Below are 14,015 nucleotides of genomic sequence, written 5' to 3' on the forward strand. Positions count from 1 at the left end.
ATCATGTACACTAAATGATCAATTATTCTCCATTACAGGTTGTTGTGATATATTTGAGGAGTCGTTCTCCCTCTGTTTTATATGTGGACATTTGGGACCACTGTTAGAATTTGGTAAGTTTATCATGTATTTTTTAATGTATAAATTCATACTTCATAATTATAATAATTTTCAAAAGGATTGTCATGGGAATTTCTCAATAGTCAAGCACAAGTCATTACAATGTCTTTCTGGAAGTTTATTCTACATCTGCAGATGGGCATCAATGTACAAGACCATGGAATAGATTTCATACAATGAGCAATGACATACAAGAAAAGCAGCACTTTATACATCTCCAAGCCCCTCCTAGAGAGGAGATAAATGTTATCGGTCAACCTCTTTCATGTTAAGCAATAGGTGACCAATATCCTGTCACCTACTCTTTCCCAGACCCTTGGAATGTAGGATCTGTTTTTCAAGATCCCTTGCCCAATGTTTACAACCACAAATCCCCCGTGCTTTCAAGTCTTTGTTTGGTGACCCTGTCAGTGAGGATGTCATATAACAGGTTTGAGTGCAACCCTGACTTCTCAGGGATCATTTGTCATCTTTCGAAACATCAAAATAGTTCCTCATATCAATCATTGCCCTAATAGTAAAATTTCTATCACAGGTTTTAAAAGAAACACATATTCAAAAAAGTTCTCAACTCTAGGTGCAGGACAGAGGAAAATATTTTCTTTATTTTTCAGACATTATAATGTATCCATGTTCTTCTCCGGTTGACCACTTGACATGTGAGAGCCTGAGGAGTTGTTCCCCCTCTGTCCATGTTCGAGGACTTGCTCTCTGTCTGCCTCCACTCTCTGCCTTCACTGTACCAAAGTTTGTCTGTTGAGTCTCCTCTAGTCTGGTGAGTTTATAATTTTTTATGTTTTATGAAATCATACTTAATTTGTGATGATTAGAGACATTATAATGTATCCATGTCCTTCTCGGGTTGACCACTTGACATGTGAGAGCCTGAGGAGTTGTTTTCCAGACACAGGTAGAGCTGGCAGGGGCGTCACCCTGGGCCTGCCCTTTTGGGCTGGGCTTCAGCTGCAGATCTTTTTCTTTGCTTCTGCACCTTACAACATACATCACATCTTATTTTCACTAGGGATGCACCAATATATCGGCCGAACATCGGTAGCGGCCGATATTCGCCTCGTTTACTGATATCGGCTTATCGGTAATAAACTTGACTTTCACCGATATCATTGGCCGATGTTCAAATTTGTGGTAAAACCGCTGGGCACGTGCCGCGGCTGGGGGATCAGTACCTCCGTCGCCCTCCTCTCCGCGCCGCCGGAGGCTCAGTGTGCGGCACCGGGAGGTCCTCATCCGGTGGCGCCTCACGGCGCCGGCGCGGAAGGCGGGGAGGGGACTGGGTACGCGGTCAGCGGCGGCCACTCTGGACGCGTGTCGGGCCCTTCTCGCGGATCACCTCAGCTACGGCGACCCTAACCCTAACCCTACCGCTGGGGGAACCCTCCGGCTGGCGCCTAGCAGCTGACTGAGAACTGGTGCGGACTAGGGGAATCCGACTGTTTAATTAAAACAAGCATCGCGAAGGCCCACGGTGGGTGTTGACGCGATGTGATTTCTGCCCGACACTAAAAACAGGTCAAACTGAGGAGGGCTTGTTAAGTTATCTTGACTCACGCAGTGTAACTTGGTGTAAAAAGTATGAGCGCAGCGTCTGTTAAAGTACTTTATTCTCATGTGCACCGGCTCTATTCATCCGTCTCATGCACAGGTAACAAGGGAACTGACAACATACGTTATACACACAGAAGCCGTAACACATCTAATAAACGGGCAATACTGCTACCGTAAATCAATGAGAAGAGCGTTCTCTATAATGATACTTTAACAGGGCTGATTTAGACAGGGTAAAAAGGTGCTGTTTTAAATTATCCTTGTGGTATTTTGACCAAAATATGTTACAGTCATTTCATTAAGATCCCAAGGAACCATTTCAACTTGCGGTAAAATGGGCCTAATATGTCTCTGTTAAATAAAGTTTAGTTAAATCAGAGATTGTTTCATAAATCTGATTCAATTTGTGCTCATTAAAAGATAAGAGTGATGAATAGTGCTTTTTTAATAATGATTTAATTATTTTTCTGGCACAAAAGGGTGAATGAATAACAACAAAAAGAAAATAAACAAATATCGGTATCGGTATCGGCTATCGGCCAGATTGTTATTTTAAATATCGGTATCGGTATCGGCCAAGAATTTCCATATCGGTGCATCCCTAATTTTCACACATCCAAACACTGTTAACACCACTGACGCGTAACATATTTTACACATCCCACTACGTAGTTAGAGCTATCTTGATTTGGAGTTAAATAAATTTACTTTTGGCTTGAGAGGTTTGTGTGTGGCCTCCCTTCTTGTTGCCATCTTTGAGCTAGGTGGTAACAGTAGTATGCATGAGAGAAGACGCCGCGGGATTTGTGGACTTCTATGTGGTGTCCGCTGATAATGTAGTGGGCTGGTCTGGACAGACAATGCCAGGGCTGAATTTTTGTCCCAGTCCACCCCTGGCTCAGTGTTACTTTTTTTAAAGTTTGTCACTGAGTTAGAGCACCGTTCAAGTGTGATTGCTAAGCTTTGTTAACGAGCAGACTCTACTTCAGCTCTTAATTCTTGTCGATGAAGCTTCTTTCCAACAATGCAGTTTTGCAGCAGTATTTTATTCTCAAAAATGCATTATACCTCAGTTTGTGATCTGAGGTTCGGTGATGGCTTCTTTTGGTTTTTGTCTGCAACCACTAGAGGGTGGCATTCCCAAGTATTAAGCGAGTGGTCCAGATTATGCTGACATTATTTTTGCCCGTAAAAATATATATTTAAATCTTAGGGACATACAATAATGACTAATAGATAATTACAAAGACAAATATCAATTAAGAAAAAATATGCATTGTTTGTTGATATCAAAAATGCCACAGTAGTTCAGTCTGACCAAGTGGCCTTGTGGGTGAGGACATATTCATCAACACAGGCAGCTGCTTTAAAAACCTCCCAGACCTGATAGTTATTCAAATGTTTGTGTGTGTATCACTGGCAGACATTTCTTGAAGTCTTCCTTCATCACCTTTTAACTGTTTCACAATGACTTCATCAATCATTGAACTACAGCCAGGTTCATCACTTTTTTGGGTCACCTGAACCTGGAAACATTTCCGTTGTTGTTTTCACAAATTGCAACGCGTTTCTGTATTTGCATGTATTTGGACTTTTTTCAGCGCATGTGTCCTTCTTACTTGGCACGTGCTTTTCTCTTTGGATGTGTTTTCTTAATTTACAGTGCGTTCGGCCACCGTACTTCATTAAACCCATGCAGCCCCATGTAGGAAGCGGGACACACGTGTTAATTAACCTGGAGACTCCAAATGGTAAATGGTTTTGTATATATATTTATATAGCGCTTTTCTAGTCTTGATGAACACTCAAAGCGCTTTACAGTACAGTTTTACATTCACCCATTCACACACACATTCATACACACATTCATACACATATTCATACCACATTCATACCACATTCATACAATGCATCTATTCGCAGGACTTTGTTATTCTATGGGGGCCATTCAGGGTTCAGCCTCTTGCCCAAGGACACTTCTGCATGCTGATGGGTCAGACTGGGAATCGAACTGCTGATCTTCAGGTTGGAGTACGACCACTCTACCCCTCAGCCACAGCCGCTCAGCTCTTTAATCCCATCGGCAAAGCTTCTCTACAACTTTGTTTGCAGTTTTTGCAGCGTTTCATTCTTGAAAACCTGAAGAGTCCAAACCCTGAGAATATTTGCAATTTTAAAATAAAATAAAATAAAAATCATTCTTGTGATATTTAAAGGCTGATTGCAGGAGCACATTTCAAGCAGCTTTCAGGCATTTTTACACTTAAAACAAGTGTGAGGTTAGTTCCTGTGTCATCCATTCTTTGATTTGAGTTATGGATACAAGGTTTCATTTTGCCAAGCACACACAGGACGTTGTGCTTCCTACTATTGGGTAGACCAGAACAAGTGCATCCAACCGGTCTGATCACATGATGTAAGGGGAGAGATACAGGAGGAAGTCAGAGACATAAAACTCTAATCTGATGTGCTGCTGGTAAAGTCACAGGTAAGACCCATTTATCTACTCTACTCTTCAGCTCAACCAAAGTAATTGAGTGTTAATTCATGATTTCTCTCTGACTAAAGTTCCTTTCAGTGAATGTCTGTGCTTTCACCTCAGAGATCTGTTTCGCTTAATTAAAAAATATAAATGAGTTTTACCATTAATATATAATCAACAATGCATTCTGTTTGCTTTACACTTATTATGCTTAATATTGAAAGTGGTCTCAGAGTTTTAGACCCAACTTTTCTTTCCTCAACGACATGGTAGTCAATAGGATTTTTAAAAAAAAGATTTTTTTTTTACAGAGATTAAAGTAAATCTTGTCATAAATTAATAAAGTAAGAGGGGTTATATGGTATCTGACTATACCTTGAATACAAGTTTACACAAACAATTTAGTAGCACTTAAATGGAACTTACTTACAGGACTTGATTCTTGTTGTTCTGGGTTTGTACCCTCATGGTTGAATGCACTTATTGTAAGTTGCTTTGGATAAAACGTCAGCTAAATGAAATGCATTGTAATGGAGTCTTCTTGGTGTAGAGTAGTTTCTGTGAATAAGCCTGTGTTGTACAAAGAGTTTAGCACCTCAAATAGTGACCTTCACCATTTTACCTTCAAGGTACCGTGGAAATATTTAGTTAATGTAATTGTTTACAAAACGGACGGTTTCACTTCTGTTTAGATAGCATTTATTTTAACCTCCAGAAATTAATCTTTGGCCTTTTTCTTCATTTGTGCGTGTGCTTCTTGCAATTCTATTCTGTGGGTGATTGTCTGTCCAATAAAAATTGACAGTTGTATTTCTAGTTCATGTGTCACCAGTATCTCCAGGGAAACGGCAAAATCGCTGCAGGGTTCATGAAACGGGCGCACCCTCCAACACACACACTCACTCTCTCTCTCACTCACTCACTCTTTCACTCACTCACTCACTCATATGAATTCAGCAAGTTTTTATAGAGAGGATGAGGATGGAAAGACGTCAAATTCATAGTTATTTAATACATCGGGTCAATGCATATACATTTTTTGGATATGCTATGCATTTATTTTAAAGGGTGTGTTTACATTTTCTAGCACTAGGTTTCGTGGAATACATCCAGAACTCACACTGCAAGAAGACGTAACAGTTACTCCTCTCCCACAATGAGGCTACTGAAACGAGGCAGATTTCGCCTGCTCCTGAAGCTCACCATTGCACTGGGATCACTATGGATCCTCTCACTACTAACTCGCAGTAATCCAGGCTGGAATCCCAGCTCAGTTCTCAGGTACAGCTGGTTGGAGTATACAGACTCTGATGACAGCCCAGAGAAAGTGTGCAACTGCTCAGCTATCCTGCAGGGAGAGAGGGAGGCACTGGAGCAGGCCAAATCACTGACCATCACCAAAGACTTCCACAAGAGTGTTCACATCCCTGATGAACATTACGTGAATGCAACCGAAGACTGCAGGTGTGTTGCTTTTAAACAACGGATTTTAGACGCTTTACTTTGTCAATATTTGAATATTGAATTTCACTTAAATCACTGAAAGTTCTTTGTTTAATATTGTTTGTTTACAGTGCATTCAAATTAAGACGAAAATACTTAACATCTCCGTTGAGCCAGGAAGAAGAGGACTTTCCCCTGGCATACTCTATGGTTGTGCATCATAAGGTATTTAGATTCTAAAGCCTGAATTTTAATTAAAATAAACTTTAAAAGTGGAGTAAACTATTTACTTAAAAGTCATCAATCAAAGGAGCTCTTGCACCGCTTGTGAATTTCGGTTATGTTCAAGTACCCAAAACTGATACATTATTAATATAATATTGTTGATGCTCTTAGGTGCAGAACTTTGAGCGCCTGCTGCGAGCCATCTACGCACCTCAAAATATTTATTGTGTCCATGTGGACAAAAAGGCAAAATCCTCTGTCTTATTTGCCATCTGGGCAATTACTGACTGCTTCCCGAACATCTTCTTGGTCAGTCAGCCTGTTGATGTGGTCTATGCGGCCTGGTCACGTGTCCAGGCTGACCTTAACTGTTTGGCGGATCTCTATAACAGCAGCACTCAATGGAAATACGTCATCAACCTTTGTGGCCAAGATTTCCCTCTGAAAACCAACTTGGAGATTGTAAGGACACTGCGTTCACTGAGGGGCGGGAACAGCTTAGAGTCAGAAGAAATATCTGCAGGAAAAGTGTGGAGAGTGACAAATTCACACAAAATAATAGATGGACGAATCCAGGTACCTATTTTGCATAACATATATTTATAAAGTTAACATTAGAACTTACTGGTCATCACTTTAACATTAATTCACAATTTTAACTCCCTCAGGGTACAGGGAAGGCAAAGGAGCCTCCTCCCTTCAACATAACCATAATGTCTGGAAATGCCTACTTTGTGGTTAGCCGGGGCTTCATCCGCAGTGTGTTGGAGGACCGCCGAGTGCTGGCACTGATGGAGTGGGCCAAAGACACCTACAGTCCTGATGAATTTCTCTGGGCAACCATTCAGCGAATGCCCGGAGTTCCTGGCTCAACATGGCCCCACAGGAAATATGACATTACAGACGTCAATGCCATCGCCCGCCTGGTGAAGTGGCAGTGGCACGAGGGGTCGCAGGATTCACCGGACGCGGTGTACCCAGAGTGTCACGGCAGCCACGTCAGGTCAATATGCGTAAATGGTGCCGGGGACTTACAGTGGATGCTCAAGCAGCATCATCTCTTTGCCAACAAGTTTGACATAGACACAGAGCCCGTTGCTGTCTACTGTTTGGAGAAATATCTAAGAAAAAGGGCACTGTCTGGTCTACAATAGATATATTGGAGGTTTAGCAACCGAGAATGGCATTCAATTCAAACCTTTATCAACACAGGGAAATTGTATACACAAATTAAAATGTTTCATTAGTGGCACTATATTATTCAGTCGTATTACTGCTAATCGAGCAGTTTATCAGTGTAACGATTAAAATAATCAACTCAAAAGCCAAAAAGAAAAATCCTGTAGTGGTGGTCTGCACATCGGGTCGGAACTGGACATTTCCCAGTGGCCTGATGGTTGCTCCGGCTTTCCTTGAATATAGCAAACAGGACCGCCAACGTAACCACGTCTCTCTGCGATGCACAGAGCAACCAAAGATAACAATATAATAATAATAATTGTGAAAAGGGAGATTTCTTCCCCATCTTCACTAGGCGCTGTCTCCCTATATTAGACATTTGATTATAATTCAAATTTTGATTATCAGTTAGGTTATGTAGATAATCTGGTTTTGAGTTGTGTGTTGAATTGGTGTTACAGCATGTATGTGTTCATAGTTGATTTTGTTATGTCCATGATGTTGCTCTGTTTGATTGTTGTTTTTCCAGATCTGTGAATGGGGTCAGATCAGCAGGTCGATCAGGGAGAGGTGTGTAGGATCAGGTCTCAGAGAAAGGAGGGGCTGGAGGTGACAGAGAATGGAGGACGTGTTCTGCATTAGATGACATTTCAGTCAACCTATTGCATTTATCTGCTGAACTTTTGCAGATAGGTTGAATTGATTGGTCAGCAGTAGCCCAGGGTCCAAACGTGGTCTTGTCCTGAGTGTGGTTTCTCTTTGTCTTTCTGTTTAGCTCACCTTATACTTACCAGCACAGATTGCATGTTCCAGGCAGGTGAGGCTATAAAGCCATTCAGTAGTGAGGGGGGGGAGACAGGAGTTGGCAGCTTGGTGAGGCTACAGATTTTTCTAGTTTGTTTCTCTTTTTCTTTCTCTAGTATGATTTAGTAATTTTTTTTGAATTTTTCAGGAGTATTCCTGTCTTACTGTTGTAGAACCTTTTTGTTATTAAAATGCAAAACATTTTCATCTACTCCTGCTTCTTCAGTATTGCTTTTTTCAAATTTTCAGTGCCAAATAGCACCCTCCACCCCTATCTGGGGGTTGGAGCGCTACACTAATATTAAAACAGATAGAAGAAAATAATTGCCATGTTTATAACTAGTTACATAACAGTTACATCTACGATTAGGTTTGGTCTACACAACTGGCCTATCGTGTGGATAAGGTGGCTTGGGATGGAGTCAAACTCCAGGCTACAATTATTGTGCCAGTCCGCTCGCGCTGGTAAAACTTTCATGTGAAACCTTTTTTTTTAAAGACTGATGAGGATGAACACACCTTTAATGAAACAAAGATTTTACATGTTGTACAACAGATCAACATCTTGCAAGACACAAATATATTTATAAATAAAACAAAGAAAAAATTAAAGTAGACACAGACCGACTGTCCCTGTCCAACCATCAGTTAACATAGTATTCCGTGATCACTCCCCAAATTGTTTTCACACACACACACACACACACACACACACACACACACACACACACACACGACAAATATGATTAAAATAACATTAGTACACAGTTCTATATCTGAGTGAGTAATCAGATCAGAGTAATCGGAGAGGATGCAACTGAAGTTATGCAACAAATTACTGCAGCTATGGGAACTGCCTGTATGACATCCCCAGAATGTTCACAGTGATATACAATGCTAACAGAAAAGCCAATTCGTAGCCTTTATAAGACAAGTTTAGGATGTGATACCTATATAATAAACTATTCAAAAAGCAGCGTTAAGTTCTGTTTCATATCTTTACAAACTGCAGGCCTGAGGTGGAATTTTAAATGTGTGGACATTTAAAATTCCAATTCAAGCCTGCAGTTTGTAACTGTGGGTCATACATTTGTAAACCTTGAGTGTCTGAAATTAGATTTTCTATTTCCTGTAATGTTACAGTTTATTGACAAAGCTACAGTACAGTATAATATGTGTATGTATGTAAAATGTGTATTTGTGAGCAGATGGGCAGTGTTACAACTACTGTTATGTCGTATTACTGTGTTTTTACCAAGCCTCTTAGTTATTCCTCCAAAGTGAATTAAAGAAGAATAAAACAGTTTAATCAAAAATGAAGAAAACCTCCAAGAAACTAATAAATGGGGAACACAATCAAGTGCTGTTTAACATACAGTAGTACAGAACAGTGACAGTCATTGTACTTACAGGATTATGTTTAGCACCCAGTGAGAGGAGATAATACCTCCCTCACTGAACAAGCCGTCGCCTGATGTTTTGTACCACAGCTTATTCTTATCCAGCCTGTTGCTAGTGCCGCGATCATCATGCTGCAGGGCCGCTCATATTCAGTCATGCTGTGGTAGAATACAGCACAATGCAGGGAGAAAGTAGGCAGGAGTCAGGTATCTTGTTTCTGTCAAACGGCCGAGTTCCCCTTCTTGTCGGCTCTGAGCGAGAGAAGACGACAGAAAGAATAGTAGTATCTTTGGCTTTAAAATGAAAATGTTTCAAACAAAGGTATAAATATTGCAACTGAAGCGTAGCGAGTTTGCTGTGAGTAGGATGATTACGATCATGTCTTCAGCCGACCATCGATTATGTTTCATTCCACTACATCAAACAACAATCTGAGAACCAAACCTCAGAAACTAGGCGAGGATTTACTGACCAGCACATTCCTTGTTATGTTTGAATTGTTTGGAAAATGTCTCCGTGAGGCAAGCAGACCAGCAAGGAGAGTTCAGGCAGGCTCAGCACACATGTGTGAACTTTTTTATTTTTCTTTCCTTGTCTCAGAGGACTACTAACTTAGCTGCTGTTGTACTGGCAATGAAGACGTGTGTCACAGCAGAGATATGTAAACTTCTGTATCTCCGCTCTGTCAGTCAAACTGTTGGCTTGGACCAACATTTTGAATGTGAACTTTTTTCTTTTTCTTTCCTTGTCTTGGAGGACTACTTACTTAGCTGCTGATTCCTGTAAATCTGTATCCAATCTGGATTCGCATTGAGTGGGAAGGCAGAGAGCAAAGGTTAGTGAAGGAGTCAAACAAATGACGGGCACGGCAACATTGTCAGTGCACATGCAGTTGCTGGAGATTAGTGCTCTCTCCTGTATATCAACTGCAGCGCTATCAAGAGTGATTCTGTTTCACTCTAAGGGGGTTGATGTGTGTAGTTTGTGACACATGCTGTTACGTCCCCCAAACTGTCTAGGAAGAGGGACGACCAATTAGAAAATAAAACCGGGAACTGAACAAGGAAGCCAATAAGATAATAAGTAAATAAGGATTTATTGGATAATCGCGTTAACAGAAAACACCCTTCCTCCACAGGAAGGGGAAAACCAAGAACCAAACAACAACCAATACTATATTACAGTACACAGCAAATAGGACACAGCAAACAGCACATCAGTGTAGCCCGTCTCCTCTCCACGTCTGATCCCGCACGGCTGCCTCGCTCACTGACACAGCTCACCAACCCACTGGCTCCTGAACTCCTGCCTCTCTCTCTCTGTCTCTGACACAGCTGAGGGTCTTTATCTGCCACACCCTGATGACAGAGTGGCCTCAGCTGTAACAGTGGAGGTGCTTCTGAGGCTCCCACCTAGAGGAGATATGAGAGGGAGAGAGAGAAAACACGGCACGTAACACATGCTCAGTGAAACAAGGCATGAAGTTAAACAAATTAGCAAGGCCTCTTGGGTAATGAACAGGGATAAAGTTAGAAAGAGTCAGACCTCATTTTTACATCTATTTTGTGGGTTTCAGAGAGTTCAACAGATCCCTTTCCCTTCATACACCTGATCCGTTGGAAGGAATCATACATAAAACCCCATGTACCATATTCTGCATGTTGTTAAATCTTCCAGAGACTGTCAGTGTTGTAATGTTTACATGAGACACCAGTAGTTGTGTACATGACTGTCGTCTCTACAGGAAATTTGTGTTGCAAAAAGTATCAAGGAGGGCATCAAGGTGAATGGTTGTGTGTACACAGTTCAGGTTTTATCTTGTAGCCGTGCTCAATCTTTCCCAAACCTCAACCAACAAATCAGAGTTTTGTTAACTTTGACAACACCCTAAAGTAACCAAAGCTGTTGTCTCAGTTCAGGGGTTGCATCCTTCGAAAAGGACACCACCCACCGGGCTCAAAACCACCTCCTCTGTGGGCCATGTAGAGAGATGGCGTGGTCTATACAAGTTTTCCGTGATCAGTGTCACCAGCTTGTCCTACTCTTATTGCTGTTGCCGAGCACCAGAGCTGAAGTCGGACAGGCCAAGCAGGTTTTAATTGCCTCTTTTTTTTTTTTTGTACATTGTAATTTTGGATGTTCAGTTGTTTTGAAGTCTGATACTCAGGCACTGTCAGTCGTCTAACGATGCAGATCCTGAATTGAGACACAGCTGCTGTGTAGGATTGGAAAAAACTATTATTTTATCTCACTCAAGGCTAAGATGCAGTTCTAATACTAAACCCCTTATTCTTCTCAATTGTTACAAAGTCCAGTCTGTGCTGGTGGCTTTTTCAGTCCCTTTACAATAATAGTCGTTGATGTTTGTCTGTCCCACTATACATTTCCTCTACATTCCTTAGCACTGAAATATCTGTGGTTAGGAGCGACTATGTTTTTAGTGCAAGCTTCCTCAGGTTATAGATGATAATTATAGAAGTATTATTAAGATGTCACAGATGAGGGGTGAGATGAACAGTTTACACGGGAATCCATAACAGGAACAGAAAATCAGTATCCGGCTTGCTTTGTGTTGGGTAGGGGGGAAGCCTGAGGTCAGTAGAAGGTTACTGTCAGTTTATGAAAATTAACAGCAACTTTGATAAAAAAATTCAGAAAGACTTTTAGACAACATAGTGATCAATGCAGAATTACCTCATGCGAGCAAACCTGTGTTTACCCCTCTCCTCGTCATACCTTTGGGCGGAGTGAGAGATGTATAAACATGCAAATGCAAATTTGGCACTTAGAAGTAAAATATTGCATTATGTTTGTTTACTGTTTATTTTTGACTAAGGTTATAGATCGTATGCACACCTTGGCCATTAACCTCTGACATCATGCTCAGGGTGGGAAGATCAAATGTTTTTAAGAACAGAATCATGATGTGTTGCTGTGATCCAGGTTTATAAGTCAGGTAAACATAGATAAACTGACACACTGTTTTGGATTTCACTGCTTCCTAAATTATCAGCAACTGAAAAGACTAAATCTGGAGGGACAGAGGGTCCTGTTAGACAGCAGCTATCTTTGGCAACCACCTTCGAACTCACATCAATAATAATACTGTTACCTGATATAGTGGAAACGATTTTTTAATCCGGAAATAACAATGCGCCTCTGGGACAAATTCATACAAGACTAAAATGCCCTTGATTCAAGCCTGTGATCTAATGCTAATGCTAAGTCCAGTGATAAAACAAACAGTTGTGTTGGTGTAAACTGAGCATTGCACAAAACATATATCACACAAATCTTATCGGCTTCACACAAGTGTATTATAAGTGGCCCAGGAGGTGCGGGCACTGGAGCTGATCTAAAATGTTGACTTTATAGTAAAAGCATAGTGCTTGTTTTAAATTGAACTGTAGGATATTACAGGGCTTTTATTTTGAAAAGTTATTAATTTGGGTCTGAAGATTGTGTCGAATGCTTTAGGTGTCTGAAATAGCGCAAATGTAATGTATGAAAAATAAAACCGTGGTTAAGTAAATCATTTCAAGTTATATACAAGCCACTGTGTAGGTGGGAGAACACCTTCACCGGCACCAGAGGATCAATCAGCGCAGGTGAGAACTGTAAGCTGATACATCCTCTGGTTTAAAGGCAGCGGCTGAGCTGCCTGAGGGGAGACACGAGGGACAGAGACACGAGAGACACTGTGCTGCAAAGCTGACGGGCCAGCAGGAAGTGCTGTGTGTTTTGAGTATGAGAGTTTCTAAGTTTCTGTTTTGAGTTAATGAAGATGCTAAAAAGTGAAACCTTTGTCCCTGGCTGTGTGTGGGAGAGCCCCCTGGCATTGTCAAATGTGAACAGTAAGGAAAAAAATATAAAATCTTCATTGTAGATAAAACAGGTTGAATCTGTTCATAAAAGCATTCCATTCCCAGAACATTATGTAAGAGGAAAATGGCCACCACGTGACTATGGTCTATTAAAAATATGATCACAGCAGAAACTGTAGTATTTGTCATTGACTACAGCCAATACTCCTCCGGAAGGAAAGACAATGCACACACAAATATCAAAAATCCAGACAATACATTCATCATATATGCATTTATATAACTTACTTTATGCTGTATGTGTTAGGTATGTGTTGGATTAAAAAATAAAAATCAACTTCCATTAAACACTGCTGTGAAGAAAGGTTTCTATTGTTCACAAACAGGTAATAACTGCACCTTTAAACTGATCCGACTGGATTTAGCATTCCTTAAAAACCACCATCAATGACGGTTGACAAGATGTTATCCCACGGTTTCCTGACACATCTGATCTGAACTCTCATGAATCAAACTATTAGATGTACTTACTTGATGATGCTGGGTGGAATGTGAAGGTACTCGGTTGGGATGATTTCTCCAAGCTCCCGCAGACTATTCACACACTTGATCTTACTGCTGAACTTGGAGCTGTAGAAAAAATTAGAAAGGTCTGTTTCACTGCTTACGTGATCTGATTCAACCACTGTAATGGGGGTATGTTGGTTCCTGGATTTCTAGACTAGTCAAAAATGTATTCTTAGAAATAGTTGTGCCATTCAAGTTTCTGCAATTTAATTTGTAATGTCAAGTGCTAATAGATGCAAACATGGATATACTATTAAGAGGGTTTCTTGATTGTACATTTTGCGCTGAATGTTTTCAACAGCAGTGTCATTTAAACTTAAAGGACAACAGTGAAACCTGATGAAGGGTCTGGTTATTCCCAGCAAAGTCCGTATGAACCAGGAAGGATGAACAATGATGAACAT

The 14,015-nt window shown here is 40.8% G+C and overlaps 1 protein-coding gene and 1 long non-coding RNA gene across 2 annotated transcripts; one reads left to right on the top strand and one right to left on the bottom strand.

The window, feature by feature from the left end:
- Positions 1 to 3,853: 3,853 nt before the first annotated feature.
- LOC128439029 (beta-1,3-galactosyl-O-glycosyl-glycoprotein beta-1,6-N-acetylglucosaminyltransferase) lies at positions 3,854 to 8,030 on the top strand. Its single transcript, XM_053421838.1, has 5 exons — positions 3,854 to 4,174; positions 5,256 to 5,632; positions 5,743 to 5,836; positions 6,008 to 6,412; positions 6,505 to 8,030. The coding sequence occupies exons 2-5, from the start codon at positions 5,325 to 5,327 to the stop codon at positions 6,988 to 6,990; spliced, it is 1,293 nt and encodes a 430-aa protein (XP_053277813.1). The 5' UTR covers positions 3,854 to 4,174; positions 5,256 to 5,324; the 3' UTR covers positions 6,991 to 8,030.
- A 509-nt stretch (positions 8,031 to 8,539) lies between these two features.
- LOC128439032 (uncharacterized) lies at positions 8,540 to 13,697 on the bottom strand. Its single transcript, XR_008338411.1, has 2 exons — positions 13,576 to 13,697; positions 8,540 to 9,471 (listed from the first exon to the last, which is right to left on the bottom strand). It is a non-coding gene; the product is annotated as an uncharacterized LOC128439032 (long non-coding RNA).
- Between the last annotated feature and the right edge of the window lie 318 nt (positions 13,698 to 14,015).

Source organism: Pleuronectes platessa, chromosome 4, assembly GCF_947347685.1.
Source record: "Pleuronectes platessa chromosome 4, fPlePla1.1, whole genome shotgun sequence".
In the NCBI taxonomy this organism is placed as follows: domain Eukaryota; kingdom Metazoa; phylum Chordata; class Actinopteri; order Pleuronectiformes; family Pleuronectidae; genus Pleuronectes; species Pleuronectes platessa.